The sequence below is a fragment of the Staurois parvus genome, unplaced genomic scaffold (genome assembly GCF_062004578.1).
Source record: "Staurois parvus isolate SC_StPar_1 unplaced genomic scaffold, SC_StPar_1.0 ptg001270l, whole genome shotgun sequence".
In the NCBI taxonomy this organism is placed as follows: Eukaryota; Metazoa; Chordata; class Amphibia; order Anura; family Ranidae; genus Staurois; species Staurois parvus.
The window spans coordinates 317,820-338,547 of record NW_028319066.1 but is presented as its reverse complement, the minus strand read 5'-3'; the positions used below and the strand labels follow the sequence as shown (position 1 = coordinate 338,547).

Sequence of the window (20,728 nt, the reverse complement as noted above, 5' to 3'; positions counted from 1 at the left end):
TCTGATTAGAGTGGGACACTTTGAGCCGAGAATATTGCACCTTTTCACAATATTCTCATTTTCTGAGATTGTGGATTTGGGGTTTTCATGAGCTGTAAGCCATAATCATCACAATGATGACAAATCACGGCTTGAACTATCTTGCTTTGCATGTAATGAGTCTATCTCATATATTAGTTTCACCTTTTAAGTTACATTACTGAAATAAATGAACTTTTGCACGATATTCTAATTTTTTGAGTTTCACCTGTATATATCTTTATTAAGATTCAGCCACTGCTCAACCCCCGTAGTCTTGTGGGCTTTTTAATAAACCGTTTTACAGAGTTGAATATGTAAAGCGTGACCTTTACTTTTTAAATGCCATTTGCAGAGAAGAATTTATAGGGCAGCTGACTGTCAGTTCTTTGCCCGCCATTCTAAACACATGAAAATGTAACTGGGACACCAGAAGCACTCTGCTCCAAAACGGAAGAATTTCATCATAATTAAAGCTGATCTGGTTTTGCAGCTCTGAGTGTGTGTGACCACAGCAAAGTGCAGCTAGAGGGGATTGAACCAATGTCACCAAACAAGACAATAACACCTTCACCACATTATGGTTCCAGAGTGTGATAAAATGACTTTACAACCTGCTGACTGATAAAAAAAAAAAAGATTTTGAGATACAATATCTGGGCTAAGGTGTGGGTGAGAACTGAGATGGTCAGATCTCCAACTACTGAGGAACGACATGTAACAAGGCGTGCTGCAACAAAAGAGCCAAGACATAACCTTGTTTCTTAAAAGGGAAAGCATAATGTCTTAGATTGTAAGCTCCCAGGATCAGGCCCTCCTATCCCTCTTGTATTGAACTGTATTGTTGCTGTATTGTCTCCCGGTATATTGTAAAGCGCTGAGCAACCTGTTGGCGCCATATAAATCCTGTATAATAATAATATTTTTAGCGAGAACATATTATGTGGTATTAATGGAGTTATATACACTGTAGTCGAGTTGAAAAAAAAAAAAGACTCTTGTCCACTAATGCCAAGTTAAAATGTAACAACTTGGTAAAAAATAATGCTCTTTAACCATTTTCCTGCCACCCTATAGCAGAGATACTGCTACAGGGCAGCAGGGCTGCACAAAATCACACACACACACACACACATATATATATATATATATATATATATATATGTGTGATTTTGCATTGCCGGGTAGGGCAGTCTCAGCTGTTGATCACTGGGTCCCAGCCGGTGATTCCCCGCCGGCACCCAGCGATTGCCAAGTACCACTGCCGGGGGAGAGGTCTGTATGTAAACAATACAGATCTCTCCCTTGTCAGCTCCTGTACATTGCTTTGTATGGCTCTGCATAGCAGAGTCATACAAAGCAGTGTGCTTACACAGAAAAACACACAGTTAACCCTTTGATCACCCCAGATTTTAACCCCTTCCTGACCAGTGTCATTAGTACAGTGTCAGAGCTTTTTATTAGCACTGATCACTGTATTAGTGTCACTGGGGATGTCAGTGACAGTCAGTTCCCCCCCCAGTGTCAGAATGCCCACCGCAGTCCTGCAGTCCCGCTATAAGTCGCTGATCGTTGCCATTACTGGTATTAAAAAAAAAAATTCCAGTATTTATACCACCATTTGTAGACTCTATAACTTTCATGTAAACCAATTAATTTACACGTATTGGGATTTTTTTTAGCAAAGAAATGTTGCAGAATACATTTTGGCCTAAATTTGATGAAATTTGATTTTTTAAAATTTTTTACTGGACATGTTTAAAAGCAAAAAGTCAAAAATATTAGTTTTTTTCTCAAAAGTGTCGGTCTTTTTTTGTTTATAGCGCAAAAAATAAAAAACACAGAGGCGATCAAATACCACCGAAAGACAGCTCCATTTGTGGGAAAAAAGGACATAAATTACATTTGGGTGCAGCATTGCATGACCGCGCAATTGTCAGTTAAAGCAACACAGCGCCGTATCAAAAAAATGGCCTGGTCAGGAAGGAGGGTAAATCCTCTGGAGGGCAAGTGGTTAACAAGGAACATACATTCCACATTAATAATTATGCTACCAAAATCAGCGTGTGCTGTAAATTGCCTCCAGCATTGTTTCAGTCTCTTTACTGGAGGCATCCATTTTGCTGAAGCCCAAAGCACCTGAGCAGCAGTACATGTTTACGTTGTCAGCAGACTGGACTCTACAAACTCGGCACAATGCCTAAAAATAGAGAGCAACTGAGCATGTGCAGAGAAGTATGGGACAGTGCACTACTGCATTTTAAACAGTATAGACACTTATTTTGAATGTTTTACATATCTAGACCTGCAAAAGAGGCCGGCCTGAACTGATCTAGCAGTACTTCTTTTTCTGACTTCTTTTAATCTGGAGGAAGGAGGACCTTATTCCCCTATATAGATCTTATATCACTAGAGGGATCACCAGCAGGAGGAAGGAGGTCCTGATTCCTCTATATAGATCGTTATACCAATAGAGGGGTCACCAGCAGGAGGAAGGAGGCCCTGATTCCTCTATATAGATCTTATATCACTAGAGGGATCACCAGCAGGAGGAAGGAGGCCCTGATTCCTCTATATAGATCTTATATCACTAGAGGGATCACCAGCAGGAGGAAGGAGGTCCTGATTCCCCTATATAGATCGTTATACCAATAGAGGGATCACCAGCAGGAGGAAGGAGGTCCTGATTCCCCTATATAGATCGTTATACCAATAGAGGGGTCACCAGCAGGAGAAAGTGTGATGGATTTGGTAAAATGCCTATTCTGTTTTCTATTTAAAATATACATTTTATACATATTTACTTTTATACTTTTTTATATTTCTAAATGTATATATATATATATATATATATATATTGTCTGCTGGGCTTTGTAGTCCTCCTTAACTTGTTTTGCTCAGAACGATGCTCTCAACCCCTCCCTTCGCACTGAGACGTTTTCACTTAGACTTTGTGAATGTGAGGAGGAGTGGAAAGATAACGGGATGAGAAGCAAGCATCAAGTTTCTACATTTCTCCTATATTTCAACCAAGCAAAATGTGCCTTTCAGAATGTGACTGTATATACGTAATAGTGACGTGTACTCTATTGTTTTCTATGTATAAAAGGTTAAGCACCGCCCTGCAATAAACAGAGATGAGATGATGTGAAAGTGGTTGTACTGGACAGTTGTCCGTGTAATTATTTTCGCAATCCATATCTCAAAATTAGGAACAGCAGCAGAAATCCTACCCTGAGCCCGATTGTGGTTCTCCCAACCTTTTTAAAAGATGGTCCTGATTCCTCTATATAGATCTTATATCACTAGAGGGATCACCAGCAGGAGGAAGGAGGTCCTGATTCCCCTATATAGATCGTTATACCAATAGAGGGGTCACCGGCAGGAGGAAGGAGGTCCCGATTCCTCTATATAGATCGTTATATCACTAGAGGGATCACCGGCAGGAGGAAGGAGGTCCCGTTTCCCCTATATAGATCTTTATATCACTAGAGGGGTCACCGGCAGGAGGAAGTAGGTCTCGATTCCTCTATATAGATCTTTATATCACTAGAGGGGTCACCGGCAGGAGGAAGTAGGTCTCGATTCCTCTATATAGATCTTTATATCACTAGAGGGGTCACCGGCAGGAGGAAGGAGGTCCCGTTTCCTCTATATAGATCTTTATATCACTAGAGGGGTCACCGGCAGGAGGAAGGAGGTCCCGTTTCCTCTATATAGATCTTTATATCACTAGAGGGGTCACCGGCAGGAGGAAGGAGGTCCCGTTTCCTCTATATAGATCTTTATATCACTAGAGGGGTCACCGGCAGGAGGAAGGAGGTCCCGATTCTTCTATATAGATCTTTATATCACTAGAGGGATCTCCGGCAGGAGGAAGGAGGTCCCGATTCCTCTATATAGATCTTTATATCACTAGAGGGATCTCCGGCAGGAGGAAGGAGGTCCCGATTCCTCTATATAGATCTTTATACCACTATAGGGGTCACCGGCAAGAGGAAGGAGGTCCCGATTCCTCTATATAGATCATTATACCACTAGAGGGGTCACCGGCAGGAGGAAGGAGGTCCCGATTCCTCTATATAGATCATTATATCACTAGAGGGGTCACCGGCAGGAGGAAGGAGGTCCCGATTCCTCTATATAGATCTTTATATCACTAGAGGGGTCACCGGCAGGAGGAAGGAGGTCCCGATTCCTCTATTTAGATCTTTATATCACTAGAGGGGTCACCGGCAGGAGGAAGGAGGTCCCGATTCCTCTATATAGATCTTTATATCACTAGAGGGGTCACCGGCAGGAGGAAGGAGGTCCCGTTTCCCCTATATAGATCTTTATATCACTAGAGGGGTCACCGGCAGGAGGAAGTAGGTCCCGATTCCCCTATATAGATCTTTATATCACTAGAGGGGTCACCGGCAGGAGGAAGGAGGTCCCGTTTCCCCTATATAGATCTTTATATCACTAGAGGGGTCACCGGCAGGAGGAAGGAGGTCCCGTTTCCCCTATATAGATCTTTATATCACTAGAGGGGTCACCGGCAGGAGGAAGTAGGTCCCGATTCCCCTATATAGATCTTTATATCACTAGAGGGGTCACCGGCAGGAGGAAGGAGGTCCCGTTTCCCCTATATAGATCTTTATATCACTAGAGGGATCACCGGCAGGAGGAAGGAGGTCCCGTTTCCCCTATATAGATCTTTATATCACTAGAGGGATCACCGGCAGGAGGAAGGAGGTCCCGTTTCCCCTATATAGATCTTTATATCACTAGAGGGGTCACCGGCAGGAGGAAGGAGGTCCCGTTTCCTCTATATAGATCTTTATATCACTAGAGGGGTCACCGGCAGGAGGAAGGAGGTCCCGATTCCTCTATATAGATCTTTATATCACTAGAGGGATCTCCAGCAGGAGGAAGGAGGTCCCGATTCCTCTATATAGATCTTTATACCACTATAGGGATCACCAGCAGGAGGAAGGAGGTCCCGATTCCGCTATATAGATCTTTATATCACTAGAGGGGTCACCAGCAGGAGGAAGGAGGTCCCGCTTCCCCTATATAGATCTTTATATCACTAGAGGGGTCACCAGCAGGAGGAAGGAGGTCCCGCTTCCCCTATATAGATCTTTATATCACTAGAGGAGTCACCAGCAGGAGAAAGGAGGTCCTGATTCCTCTATATAGATTTTTATATCACTAGAGCAGGAGTCTCCAAACCTTTTTAAACAAATGGCCAGTTTACTGTCCTTCAGACTTTAGAGGGACCGCCCTGTGACCATCAGGAGTGGAATATGTCCCAGCATCAGATGGAGTAAACAATACCCCTTCCTTGGTGTCATTGGTAGGAATAGTGTCCCATCATTGGTGTCATTGGGAGGAATTGTGCCCCATCGTTGATGTAATTGGGAGGAATTGTGCCCCATCACTGGTCTATTTGCTAGGAACTGTGCCACATCACTGGCTTCACTGGGATGAATTTTGCCCCATCATTGGTGTCATTGGGCCCCATTGTTGGTGTCATTGAGAGGAACTGTGCCCCATTGTTGGTGTCATTGGGAGGAACTATGCATCATCATTGGTATCATTGGGAGAAATTGTGCCTCATCACTGATGTCATTGGAAGGAATTGTGCCCCATCATTGGTGTTATTGGGAGGAATGGTGCCCCATCGTTGATGTAATTGGGAGGAATTGTGCCCCATTGTTGATGTTATTATGAGGAATTGTGCCCCATCACTGGTGTATTTGGTAGGAACCGTGCCCCATCACTATCTTCATTGGGAGGTATTGTGCCCCATCATTGGTGTCATTGAGCCCCATTGTTGGTGTCATTGGGAGGAACTGTGCCCCATTGTTGGTGTCATTGGGAGGAACTGTGCATCATCATTGGTATCATTGGGAGGAATTGTGCCCCATCACTGGTGTCATTGGAAGGAATTGTTCCCCATCATTGGTGTCATTGGTAGGAATTGTGCCCCATCTTTAGTGCCATTGGGCCCCATTGTTGGTGTCATTGGAGGTACTGTGCCCCATTATTGGTGTTGGTAAATGAAATAGTGCCCCAAGGGCCGGATAAAAGCAAGCAAAGGGCTACATCCAGCCCCCGGGCCACAGTTTGGAGACCACTGCACCAGAGGGATCACCAGCAGGGGGAAGGAGGTCCTGATTTCTCTATATATATCTTATGTCACTAGAGGGATCACCAGCAGGAGGAAGGAGGTCCTGATTTCTCTATATAGATCTTATATCACTAGAGGGATCACCAGCAGGGGGAAGGAGGTCCTGATTTCTCTATGTAGATCTTTATATCACTAGAGGGGTCACCGGCGGGAGGAAGGAGGTCATATTCCCCTATATACTGTAGATCTTTAGTTATTACTAGAAGGATCCCTGGCAGGAGGAAGGAGGTCCTGTTTCCACTTTATAGATCTTTAGTTATCAATAGAATCATCAACTAAATATGATTATGAAAAAGGATCTCTTAAAGGTTCTATGTAATAGACTCAACACTTTTTGAAAATAATAATCACAAATGAACAATAAATACAAAGATAATAAATGATACCGAAACAAACCTCTCCATAGCTGCACAGAGCCCTTAAAGGATCTGATGGTGGAGTTTTGTCCTCCTCTCTGCTGCCAACTGCTGAGACGGGGGGAAGGGAACCGAAACAAAGCTCTCCGCATCTGCACAGAGAACCGCAGGATCTTACGGTGGAGTTTTGTCCTCCTCTCTGCTGCCAACTGCTGAGACGGGGGGGGGGGGGGGGGACCGAAACAAACCTCTCCGTAGCTGCACAGAGCCCTGCAGGATCTGATGGTGGAGTTTTGTCCTCCCCTCTGCTGCCAACTGCTGAGACGGGGGGAAGGGAACCGAAACAAAGCTCTCCACATCTGCACAGAGAACCGCAGGATCTTACGGTGGAGTTTTGTCCTCCTCTCTGCTGCCGACTGCTGAGACGGGGGGGGACCGAAATGAACCTCTTCGTGGCTGCAGAGAGCAGTGCAGGATCTGATGGTGGAGTTTTGTCCTCCTCTCTGCTGCCAACTGCTGAGACGGGGGGAAGGGAACCAAAACAAAGCTCTCCGCAGCTGCACAGAGAACCGCAGGATCTTACGGTGGAGTTTTGTCCTCTCTGCTGCCAACTGCTGAGACGGGGGGGGGGGGGGACCGAAATTAACCTCTTCGTGGCTGCACAGAGAAGTGCAGGATCTGATAGTGGAGTTTTGTCCTCCTCTCTGCTGCTGACTGCTGAGACAAGATAGGGCGGAGATGAGGAGGGTGCCGCAGCAGAGGTGCAAGGGCCACAGGAAATGGTCTGGCAGGCCAGATTTGGCCCACGGGCTTTGTGTTTGACACACGTGTCCTATAGCTTCACATATGTTCTTTAGATATAGCAGGGCCTTGTAATATACATTGTAACTTCTTTTAATTAAGATTTATTAGAGTATAATAAATAGTCATTTTAATCATCGTTGCTAGTATTTATTCTTCATTTGTGTTTATATTCAAAAATGCCTGCATTGATGACATAGAACCGAGATCCTTTTTTTGTTGTTATTATCACCAAGGACATATCTGGCAAAGAAGTAGTTAAGAACAAAGTGATCATTATTGCTGAAATGCTGCCACTTATCTGCTTCCTGTTCACCCCGTTATCTCTGTATGAGGACATCCTACAGATTGCCATCCTTGTCACCCCCCGATCTGAGCAACCAAGATAACATGTACCAGTAAAAAGCTAAAGGCTTCCTTTTACATTGACAAATATTAATCACTCGGGTGAAGAATAGCGAGTGAAACTGAATCCAGCACTCTCATATATACGTATATATCGCTTATATTAGCAAGATTAAATAGCAAGAAATGAATTGATTAAAGAGATATGACAATTACATATATATTGTACATTCACATCAGTCCCTAACCCTCAAGGGGGTGTACAATCTAAGGTCCCTAACTCACATTCATACATACACATACTAGGGACAATTTAGACAGGAGCCAATTAACCTACCAGCATGTCTTTGGAGGGTGGGAGGAAACCGGAGTACCCGGAGGAAACCCACTCAGGCACAGAGAGAACATGCAAACTCCATGCAGGTAGTGTCATGGTTAGCATTTAAACCTACACCACTAGTGCTGGTATGCGGAAGTGCTAACCATTTAGCCACTGTGCTGCCCAAATTTTTTTTCAATATCACCAGGGCTGATATAAGCAGACTTGACAGGTCCTAGGAGCAGCGGAGATGTTGGGGGCACTGTCTATGTTAAATACCCTTAGCAAATGGAACCAGACAATTTCAGAAAAGCAAGGGGTCTCCAAACTTTTTAAACAAAGGGCCAGTTTACTGTCCTAAAGACGTTAGAGGGGCCGCACTGTGACCCTCAGGAGCAGAAAATGCCCCAGCATCAGTTGGAGTAAACAAAGCCCCATCCTTGGTGTCATTGGGAAGAAATGTGCCTCATCATTAATATAATAGGGAGGAACTGTGCCCCATCACTGGCTTCATTGGGAGGAATTTTGCCCCATCATTGGTGTCATTGGGCCCCATTGTTGGTGTCATTGGTAGGAATAGTGTCCCATCATTGGTGTAATTGGCAGGAATTGTGCCCCATCGTTAATGTAATTGGGAGGAATTGTGCCCCATCATTGGTTTAATTGGGAGGAACTGTGCCCCATTATTGGTGTCATTGGGCCCCATTGTTGGTGTCATTGGGAAGAACTGTGCCCCATTGTTGGTGTCATTGAGAAGAACTGTGCCCCATTGTTGGTATCATTGGGAGGAACTGTGCCTCATCATTGGTATCATTGGGAGGAACTGTGCCTCATCATTGGTATCATTGGGAGGAACTGTGCCTCATCATTGGTATCATTAGGAGGAAATGTGCTCCATCATTGGTATCATTGGGAGGAACTGTGCCCAATTGTTGGTGTCATTGGGAGGAACTGTGCCCAGGGGCAGACTGACACCTCATGGGGCCCCCGGGCAATAGGGGATCATGGGGCCCCTGTGACCTTGCCCAAACTCAAAAAAGCCTATGAAAAAGGTACCAGGGGCATCTCATGGGGCCCCCTACCGACCCCGGGCCCTCAGGCAGTGCCCGAGTTTCCAAATGGTCAGTCCACCCCTGACTGTGCCCCATCATTGGTATCATTGGCAGGAACTGTGCTCCATTATTGGTATCATTAGGAGGAACTGTGCTCCATCATTGGTATCATTGGGAGGAAATGTGCCTCATCATTGGTATCATTGGGAGGAACTATGCCCCATCACTGGTGTCACTGGAAGGAATTGTGCCCCATCATTAGTGCCATTAGACCCCATTGTTGGTATCATTGGGAGGAACTATGGCCCTTCATTGGTATCATTGGGAGGAATTGTGCCTCATTATTTGTGTCGGTAATTATAATAGTTCCCCAAGAGTCGGATAAAAGTTAGCAAAGGACTGCACCCAGCCCCTGGGTCACAGTTTGAAGACCACTGCTCTAAGGCCCAGGTGTCCAACCTACAGCCCAGGGGCCACATGAGGCCCTTGGGGGTTGTAGTGCTTACTCAAGCTAGTAATTGAATATATTCCTTAGAGTGACTTATACTAGTTAAACGGATTGATTGATTTATTTCTTTCACATTATCTTCTTCTTATTATTATTTCTATACAGGATTTATATGGCGCCAACAGTTTGCTCAGCGCTTTACAATATAACGGGAGACAATACAGCAACAATACCGTTCAATACAAGAGGGATAGGAGGGCCCTGATCCTGGGAGCTTACAATCTTACTTTTTCTACGTTGTCCATCCTTGTTCTCTGTGCATGTATTTTTTTCCCTAGATCTTTTATAAAGCATTTTGCTGAGAATAATATCAAATATGGCACAAGTAATTTTATAAGATGGGGTTTATTGAGCACAAATGTGGAAGCATTGATTTGTAAAGAGCGAGTAATAGCAGTGATCTCTAGCACTCTCGTGTGATGTCTTTACAGTCTATGGCTGTCTCCTTAAGCCACAGTTTTCAACAACTCCTATACTGCATTCACAGTCTCTGAGCATCACTTGTAGCATGTCTGCAATCTCTAACCATCTCTTGTAGTATGCCTGCAGTCTCTGACCATCTATAGTAGCATGTCCTCAGTCTCTGACCATCTCTTGTAGCATGTCCACAGTCTCTGATCATCTTTTGTGTCCTGTCCACAATCTCTGACCATCTCTTGTAGCATGTCTGTAATCTCTAACCATCTCCTGTAGTATGTCTGCAGTCTCTGACCATCTCCTGTAGTATGTCTGCAGTCTCTGACCATCTCCTGTAGCATGTCCCCAGTCTATGACCATCTCTTATAGCATATTCAATGTCTCTGACCATCTCTTGTATCCTCTCAACAGTCTCTGACCATCTCTTGTAGCATGTCTGCAATCTCTAACCATCTCTTGTAGTGTGTCCTCAGTCTCTCACAGCTTTCTTATAGCATGTCCACAGTCTCTGACCAAATTTTGTAGCATGTCTACAGTCTGACCATCTCTTGTAGCACATCCACAGTTTTTGACCATCTCTTGTAGCATGTCTACAATCTCTAACCATCTCTTGTAGTCTGCCCACAGTTTCTGACCATCTCTTGTAGCAGATCCACAGTCTCTGACCATCATTTGTAGCAGATCCACAGTCTCTAACCATCTCTTGTAGCATGTCTGCAATCTTTAACCATGTCTTGTAGTATGAACGCAGTCTCTCACAGCTTTCCTATAGCATGTCCACAATCTCTGACCAAATTTTGTAGCATGTCTACAGTCTGACCATCTCTTGTAGCACATACACAGTCTTTGAACATCTCTTGTAGCATGTCTACAATCTCTAACCATCAATTGTAGTCTTCCCACAGTCTCTGACCATCTCTTGTAGCAGATCCACAGTCTCTGACCATCTCTTGTAGCAGATCCACAGTCTGATCATCTTTTGTAGCATATCTGCAATCTCTAACCATGTCTTGTAGTATGAACGCAGTCTCTCACAGCTTTCTTGTAGCTTGTCCACAGTCTCTGATCATATATTATAGCATGTACACAGTCTCCAACCATCTCTTATAGCATGCCCACGGTCTCTGACATATGTTTGTAGCATATCCACAGTCTCTGATATCTCTTGTATCCTGCCCAAAGCTTCTGACATTTCTTGTATCCTATCCACAGTCTCTGACCATCTCTTGTAGCATCTCTGCAATCTCTAATCGTCTCTTGATGTATGCCCGCAGGCTCTGACCATCTCTTGCAGCATGACCACAGTCTTTGACTATTTGTTGCAGTATATCCAGTCTCTGACTATCTCTTGTAGCATGCTCACAGTCTCCAACCATCTTTAGGAGCATATAATAGTGAATAAGTGTTAATAAACCTAACATCCAAAATTAGTCAAAAATCCCCCAAAGTCATTGTCACCCAAAAATAATCAATGTCCACTACAAAAAATTGCAATCCAAAATAATAATCCACTCCAAGAAGATGAACAGCACTTCTTTTACCGCATCCACCTCAAAAAAAAGAAAAACTCATATAGTGCATTACCCTTTTTTTTGTATAAATCAATACACTTTCTATAGATTTTTTATAAATCATATAGTGACTCAGTGAACCAAGTGAAAAAATCAGTGAAAAAAAGTGAAAAACCGTGAACAATCAGTGAAAAATTGAGTATATAACATTCCTTTGTGCCACAGCAAAATCCAAAAACACCTCGAGACGGTGCACACTTCTATTTAAGTCAGGGTACCCTTACCAACCATCCACATAACATATGCCTATCTCACTCCAGGAACTGTATGGGCCAGATATCCTGTGGATCAAAGGTGTATCCTGATACCACGACACCCTCTAGAATCCTCAGGTACTCTGCTCTTAATATCTCCAAGAAAGCAAATAGACCAACATAGTATAATACCGCCAGGCTAATTAAAACTGCTCACATTGTATAATTATAAAAATCGCTCTAAAATAGTGGAAGGAACCTCACAGCCACCCGGAACAGCGTCCAGGAACTCCTGCACGTTCGTTTCCCTTCTCCAAAATGGCCGCCGGTCGACTTCCGGTTCCGGTAAACGTGTCGAAGTCGATGACGAAACGCGTCAAGGGAGAGTGACGTCAACACGTTTACCGGAACCGGAAGTCGACCGGCGGCCATTTTGGAGAAGGGAAACGAACGTGCAGGAGTTCCTGGACGCTGTTCCGGATGGCTGTGAGGTTCCTTCCACTATTTTAGAGCGATTTTTATAATTATACAATGTGAGCAGTTTTAATTAGCCTGGCGGTATTATACTATGTTGGTCTATTTGCTTTCTTGGAGATATTAAGAGCAGAGTACCTGAGGATTCTAGAGGGTGTCGTGGTATCAGGATACACCTTTGATCCACAGGATATCTGGCCCATACAGTTCCTGGAGTGAGATAGGCATATGTTATGTGGATGGTTGGTAAGGGTACCCTGACTTAAATAGAAGTGTGCACCGTCTCGAGGTGTTTTTGGATTTTGCTGTGGCACAAAGGAATGTTATATACTCAATTTTTCACTGATTGTTCACGGTTTTTCACTTTTTTTCACTGATTTTTTCACTTGGTTCACTGAGTCACTATATGATTTATAAAAAATCTATAGAAAGTGTATTGATTTATACAAAAAAAAGGGTAATGCACTATATGAGTTTTTCTTTTTTTTGAGGTGGATGCGGTAAAAGAAGTGCTGTTCATCTTCTTGGAGTGGATTATTATTTTGGATTGCAATTTTTTGTAGTGGACATTGATTATTTTTCGGTGACAATGACTTTGGAAGATTTTTGACTAATTTTGGATGTTAGGTTTATTAACACTTATTCACTATTATATGATTTATACATCTTCAGGGGAAGGTGTTGATTGGAGTGTGTGGGAACTATATATAAAAAGTAAATAATTATTTGGGAGGTGGTTGTTATATAAATCTTTAGGAGCATGTCTGCAATCTCTAATCATCTCTTGCAGCATGTCCACAGTCTCTGACCATCTCTTGTAACTTGCCCATAGTCTCTGACTATGTCCAATTGCATTTCTCACAGCTTTCTGTTGCATTACATTGCTGCACTTGAGGCTCCCTCTATCAAGTAAGTTGACAATCCCTGTTCTAAGGTATTTAATAAAGGGTCTACAGCTAGCCTGTTTAGAGGGTATGTAAACCCCTAAGAATGAACCTCAAATTTGCTCCTTTTTTCATCTGCTAAATATGCAGCTGAAAATATTTTGTTAAAGATGGTTGATAAGTGAAAAATATACCCTTTAATTTTGCCATGAATCTGGTGGGGGTTATGGAGATGATGTGGGGTCATGGAGATAAGGGTGGGTTATGGAGATGATGTGGGGTCATGGAGATAAGGGTGGGTTATGGAGATGATGTGGGGTCATGGAGATGAGGGTGGGTTATGGAGATGATGTGGGGTCATGGAGATGAGGGTGGGTTATGGAGATGAGAAGGTGGAAAAAGATGAGGAAAGGGCCGTGTTCATTGTAATGAATCAGAATCTAAGTAGGCAGGGCTGACACCTCATGCATAGAACTTCACAGCTCAAAAACGCAGAGCTAAGATTTTTTGCTATTTAGCGACTCTCCTATGTTTTGGGCAATGCAAAAGACAGACTTTGCTTCCTAATTATATAATCAGTAACCTTGCTTTTCCAATTAATGGCTTTCTTTACTTTCCCTGGCTGGAAACTGGATGCTATGGACAATATCTTGAAGACAATCTCAATGTAACCATTGTAAATGAACATAAAATAGTAAAAAGACTTACTTAACAACACGTACATCATAGCTTGTGGCCAGGTCTGTTTCTTGGCCTGTATCCCATATACATGTCATCTCAGATGATAATTCTCCCAGAGAACATGAAATATTGGAGGGTCTGTCAGGAGGATCTAGAAAGGAAATATATTTTATCCTGGAGTTCAGCTGTTATTTTAAATTCAAAAGTTACTTTGTAAATTTGTAAATCTGCAGTTTTCATTAAGGATGAACTCTGGCCAAAACCAATTTTTGCCCTTTTGCACTGTAATAATACAGTAAATGAACATTAATGAGGTGTGTGCAATGTGTTGTTGCTGATGTATTATGTTTTACTCGTACTTTCATTCTGAAAAAAAGAGCAAACAGGAGGCGCACACCCCTAGTGCATTATCCAAGGTTTATTATAATATAATGGGCAGCACAGTGGCTAAATGGTTAGCACTTCCGCCAGGCAGTACTAGAGTCATTGGTTCGAATCCCAACCAAGGCATCACCTGCCTGGAGTTTGCATGTTCTCCCTGTGTCTGCGTGGGTTTCCTCCGGGCATTCCGGTTTCCTTCCAAAGACATACTGGTAGGTGAATTGGCTCCTGTCTAAATTGTCCCTAGTATGTGTATGTATGAATGTGAGTTAGGGACCTTAGATTGCACGCCCCTTGAGGGTTAGGGACTGATGTGAATGTACAATATATATGTAAAGCACTGCATTAATTGACAGCACTATATAAGTACCTTAAATAAATAAAAAGGGATGAAAAAATATACTCACAAACATAGCATAAATTTACAGCTCAGCTCTGAGGAAAGGAACTTGTCCCCGAAACGCGTCAGAAACTGACCACACTGACAGTTGGACACCCCGCCATTGTTATGGCCATCTCCACCATTTTACTAAGCTGTACATATATGCTATGTTTGTATTTTTTCATTTTATACTATAATAAACCTTGGATAATGCACTAGGGGTGTGCGCCTCCTGTTTTCTCTTTTTTCAGTTGTTGATTTCCCTATCTGAGGAGGGCAGCATTTCCGAAAGGCTATCCATAGGCAAATTTAGTCCTGGTTCCCTTGGCTTTCCTGTGGCATTTGATCCCTGGAGCGCTGGAGAGTTTATTCTGTTATCCCGTACTTTCATTCTCTCCATACAGTACAGTCCAGCACAGAAACTTACAGTCCCGGTTGGAGTACACAGATCACAGCAGGTCACTCCCTCTACAGCTTGTCTGTTATGAAAATGTCTTGCGTTCTTATGAATGCATGTAGTCTCCTAGCAGGCCAGTTGTGGCCCACGGGTTATCGTTTGGAAACCCCTGCTCTAAGCAAACACTGAGAAACATTCTTTCACTCATTTGATTACCTCAAAGTTAAATTTGATTTCTTGTTACATAGTTAGTCAGGTAAAAGAAAAACCTCACAAGTCCACGTAGTTCAACCAATTAAAAAAAAATGAAAATCTCCATATGCACAATCCTATAGCCTCAGTTGATCCAGAAGAAAGAAAAAAAAAAGCCCAATATAGCATGATCCAATTTGCACCAGCACAGGAATCATAAATTCCTTTATGATCCCCCAGAAGCCAATCAGATTTTTCTTGGATCAACAGTCTCTGGTGTTGTTACCTATAAATGTTAGTATCCAGTTATTTACACATTTTTACAGTTTTCACTGTGACAAATCCTTTCCATACATGGAGGTTAAATCTCTTTTCCTCCAAACGTAAAGAGTGGTACTTTTGTTCTCTGTAGTGGCCTGAAAGTAAATAATTCCACACACAGTTCACTATATCTACCCTTATGTATTTATTTATTGATCATAGCCCCCCCCTCCCCCCACCTTATGTATTATACATGGTGATCATATCCCCTCTTAGGCATGTATACATGACGATTAAATCCCCCTTTTGTATTTATACATGGTGATCATATCCCCCTTATGTATTATACATGGTGATCATATCCCCCCTTATGTATTATACATGGAGATCATATCCCCCCTTATGTATTATACATGGTGATCATATCCCTCCTTATGTATTATACATGGAGATCATATCCCCCCTTATGTATTATACATGGAGATCATATCCCCCCTTATGTATTATACATGGAGATCATATCCCCCTTATGTATTATACATGGTGATCATATCCCCCCTTATGTATTATACATGGAGATCATATCCCCCTTATGTATTATACATGGTGATCATATCCCCCTTATGTATTATACATGGAGATCATATCCCCCCTTATGTATTATACATGGAGATCATATCCCCCCCTTATGTATTATACATGGAGATCATATCCCCCCTTATGTATTATACATGGTGATCATATCTCATGATAACATCATAGCTCAGAAGTCAGGATAGGGGTTGGTACAAGCCTGACTTTTACAGGAAAAGTCAAGAGTTGAATATAACTTCAGCTGCTTATATCTTTGGACTCTTGCACAGTCATCCTGAAGATAGTTGCAGATATCAAAGGAAATGTAATATATTGTAACCACTGATACATTGCTGTTAGTTCTCGGAGTATCTGCATATACATACTGTAGCTAATCTTCATTCTTATCTTGGAAGGCTGGGTGGTATGGACAGCAGAAGATGAAAAAAAAGCACTGACATGCATGGGCCACACACACACACACACACACACACACACTTACATCCTACTTTTAAGTTTGTATCGTATATGATATGCTTCCGGCCACATTCCAAGTAGCAGACAATGTGGTGATGCCCTCTGACACCCGGCAGCCGCATACTGGAAAACGTCCCATTCTGCCAGTCCGGATTTCTGTAATGGTCATTTATTTCAAACACAAACTTTCTACTCCCACTGCAGGGGTCCTTGGACAACGTGCAGATCATGAGGACATCGGATCCTTTTGGCACCACGGAGGCTGGTTGAAATATGATATCGCCTTTCTTGGTATATAAACCTATAGGAATGAAAAAATATATTTTATGTAACACCCTCCTAATTAGCTAGGTGGAGCTCTAGCTTCAATTGTTAGACGGGCTGAGCAGCAGTCCAGGTGCAACTGTCAGAAGGACGCTAAATTTGGGTCAGAGCTGAGAGGCTCTACAGGTCAGCCCCTCTGGAATTTTCCCCTGCTCTAGAACTTTGGATAAAGGTCTAGAGGCAGTGGGTGTATCTGAGGAGTGGCTGGCTTGTATTCTTAAGGGATCCTGGCCAATCCCCAACAGGAGGCTTGGCAAAGGGCCAGACAAGCCTTAAAAGTGAATGAGCTTGCTCAGCTGCAGGAGAGTTTGGATGAAAGATGGAGAAGTAGGCTGAAATGCAGGAGCCTGAGAGGGGGCCCAGATGGGAGAGAGGCTCACCTACAGGTGGAGGAGCTGGACAGGAAGAAAGCTTGTACCCAGGGGCGGACTGACCATTTAGCCACTCGGACATTGCCCGAGGGCCCAGGGTCGGTAGAGGGTCCCATGAGATTCCCCTGGTACCTTTCATAGGCTTTTTTGCCTGTGGTTTGAGTGTGGGCGAGGACACAGGGGCCCCATGATTTCCTATTGCCCGGGGGCCCCATGAGTTGTCAGTCCACCCCTGCTTGTACCCTTACCGGCCCCCTGAGAGAAGACCACCTGAGCAGCAGAGGAGGAGTACCCCAGCTAGAAGGCCTGTTAGCAGCCACTGAATCTATAGCAGCACAGGAGAGGGACATCTGAGTAAATCTACACCCCCTGGGCCAGATAGGGGAAGGAGCACTCTGGTGGGAAACCAGATTAGCAAACCTGCTGGGACTATCTTTCTTTTAAAGTGGCAGAACTGGCTCCCCCGTCCAGGGATTTCCTTCAAGCAGCCAGATGGACGAATATTTGGGGTCTGGAGAGGTACACTGGGAGATGCCGACTAGCTCTCCAACAGAGGCTGTGTTGCAGTGGACTTGTAAATAGTTCCAGGAAGTTGTCCTCGGTTCAGCAGTTCCATTGGGCATCCCATATACCCCTTTCCCAATCCAAGTTGATATCCCCTCAATAAAATATTAAAAACAAGCTCAATGATTTTTGACTCCTGGATGCAAGTCTGTGAGAAATGCGAGTTGCCTGGCTGTGCAGGACTATAGGGGGACCCAAAACTTCAGCAACTCCTGAGGGGGTAGTGCTACATTTATATATACAGAAATACTGGGAGCCTTGTTGAGCCACAACAGAACACAACTTTTCAGTTGGACAAACTGATATGGTGGCCATATACACTGCGATAAATGGTTGATTTTTTTTTCTGGGCAATCTCTTCTGATAGGAATAATCAATCTATAGTCGACAACCCATTCGATCGATATGCCACACATACACAAGGAAGTGGATTCTGATCAATAGTTAAGATACGATCATAATCTACAATCTTAAATCAAGAATCGCTTCTGATTCCACCATATAATCTCCTAATCTGATCTATCAAAATACGATAGTATTCATAAACACTGCAAATCAAATCGATCAATTTCCACCCTGGCTGATTGAAATTGAGTCTAAATCATTTAGAAGGGAAGTTATGGCTATTAGTTGTTTTTTTTTCAGATTTGATCATTTCGATCGAGTCACAGATCAATCAGATAACTCAAAGTGTGCGAGGCCACCATCTGGCTAGGTTCACACTAGCCCAGGCTCTGAAAAGTGATCCACTGTCAGGTGTTCAGGAGGCAATCCTGCTGTTTTTTGTTTTTGTTTCTGCCAAACAGCAATTTTTCATGGGACTGGTGCACCATAACTGCAAGCCAACCCTTGAATTGCCGTTGTGGAGCTGCACCATTGAGTTGAATGGCCGAGCTTAGCAGGCAGTATCACTTGTCAGCTCGGCATGCCATGTTAAATTTGCCTCGGCCAAACACAAATCATCATGGCTGCAGCATGTGAGCAGCCTCTTCTGGCTGTACTTTACACTTATCATGGGTGGCAAGGGGGTGGTAAATCTGCAGCTTATCCACCTTGTTTTTCCACCCCCGGCTACCCATGTGAAAGAAGCTTTGCAGTGCAATGCTGCCCAGTACATTCCAAGGCAAATGGTTTAAATGGGCCTGCAGATGTGGTGGCTGCATTAGTTTTCTTTTTTAGTTGTTTTTTTTTCTTTACTTACTTTATTTTCACCTGGTGATCCTGCCAGTTTCACACTTTCTGTCTCTTTCTGGGGACATTTATTTCTCCACTCTGGCTAACTGGGTAGCCCTGGCTGCAGGGGCGGACTGGCCATTTGGGAACTCGGCACTGCCCGAAGTCCCAGGGTCAGTAGGGGACCCCATGACATGCCCCTGGTACCTTTTCATAGGCTTTTTTGGGTGTGATTTGAGTGTGGGCGAGGACACAGGGGACCCATGATCCCCTATTGCCCGGGGGCCCCATGAGTTGTCAGTCCGCCCCTGCCTGACTGTGCCCTGGTTGTCACACATGAAGGACTTCAAACATGCCTGCCTCTGTTCACGTCTATTGTGCGGTGGATTGATGGGATTAGTAGTTTATAGTAGAAATACAAGGATGCTTGTGGTTTCTTTTTAGCTCACAGGAAAAGACAAGGTCACTGTAATTCTGGCAGGATTAATGGGCATTTTCTGTACTTGTGAAAATGTTCTTAGCCTGGATGAGAAAACTAATGCAGCAAATTAAAGGGACACCAGGTTGGACAGGAAGGGGTTAAAGAACCTCAGGGTTATAAGGAAGGTTCCCAGCTGTGATGATAAACCCGTCTCACCTTCGGAAGCTTTCATTGTGAATAAATGAAATATGCAAAGGACACTCCATGTGGAAGGTGGAGCTCCCATATCTGAAGGCATTACTTGAGGCATCTTTACTCCTGCAAGAGAAATCAGAAGAAGGGTAACATTTTTAAAGCCTACTCAATCAGTTTTACTGAAAGGTCATGTTTTCTGTACTAGATATATGCTCAGAAATAAAGTGCACCTGTCTTTCCTACCTATAAAGCCATTTTGCAGGCAGAGCCATACTTATAGGGGTATATTCATGGATGAAATAAATTAATGGATGAACATCACCCACATTCATGCAGGCTACACATATTGTGGTTCTAAGCAGTAATTTCTGTATTAGATTAATTCCATGATCATCAGCGCCATCTAGTGGACAAAATGTGGTATAGTTTTCTGAAACACCGCAATTAGAAAAATACCACATTTAGGCCACTAGATGGAGCTGATGATTATAGGAATCAATCTATCACAAAAATTACGGCTGAAAAACGTGTGTGACAATTATTCAACTAATGTTTTATAAATAGACCCCAAAGAGTTTGCTGGATGTTCCTTGAACTGTAGCTGATCTTCCCATCCAATGGTGCCTGCATTCCTGAATTCCAAGATCAATGGCACTTGGCAGAGCCAGCAGCATGAAACCAATGATCTCTTTAGCTATTGTAAGGCAGGCATTCTTCCCGCTGGTCACCAACAAAAAGGGGGACATTCTACTAATGTAAGGGGGGGCATTCTTCTCATTTGCCACCAATTTAAGGAACATTCTTCCCACTGATCACGAATGTACGGGACATTCTTCCCACTGACCACCAATGTAAGGGACATTCTTCCCACTGACCACCAATGTAAGGAGCATTCTTCCTACTGATCACCAATGTAAGGAGCATTCTTCCCACTGACCTTTAATGTAAGGAGCATTCTTCCCACTGACCACCAATGTAAGGAGCATTCTTCCCACTGACCTCCAATATAAGGGGTATTCTTTTCGCTGATCACCAATGTAAGGGACATTCTTCTCACTGACCCCCAATGTAAGGAGCATTCTTCCCACTGATCACCAATGTAAGGGACATTCTTCCCACTGAGCACCAATGTAAGGAACATTCTTCCCACTGACCACCAATGTAAGGAGAATTCTTCCCACTGACCACCAATGTAAGGAGCATTCTTTCCACTGATCAC

The 20,728-nt window shown here is 43.4% G+C and overlaps 1 protein-coding gene across 1 annotated transcript in view; it reads right to left on the bottom strand.

Annotated features, from left to right (window-relative positions):
- LOC149437676 (interleukin-12 receptor subunit beta-2-like) overlaps window positions 1-19,631 on the bottom strand; it is a 90,872-nt gene extending 71,241 nt beyond the window's left edge. Inside the window, exons 1-3 of the mRNA XM_089660737.1 lie at window positions 19,531-19,631; window positions 16,487-16,762; window positions 13,826-13,949 (exon numbers count right to left, since the gene is read on the bottom strand). Coding sequence (XP_089516863.1) covers window positions 13,826-13,949; window positions 16,487-16,762; window positions 19,531-19,624 — 494 coding nt within the window. The 5' untranslated portion in view covers window positions 19,625-19,631. The remainder of the gene's footprint in view (window positions 1-13,825; window positions 13,950-16,486; window positions 16,763-19,530) is intronic.
- Window positions 19,632-20,728: the final 1,097 nt, after the last annotated feature.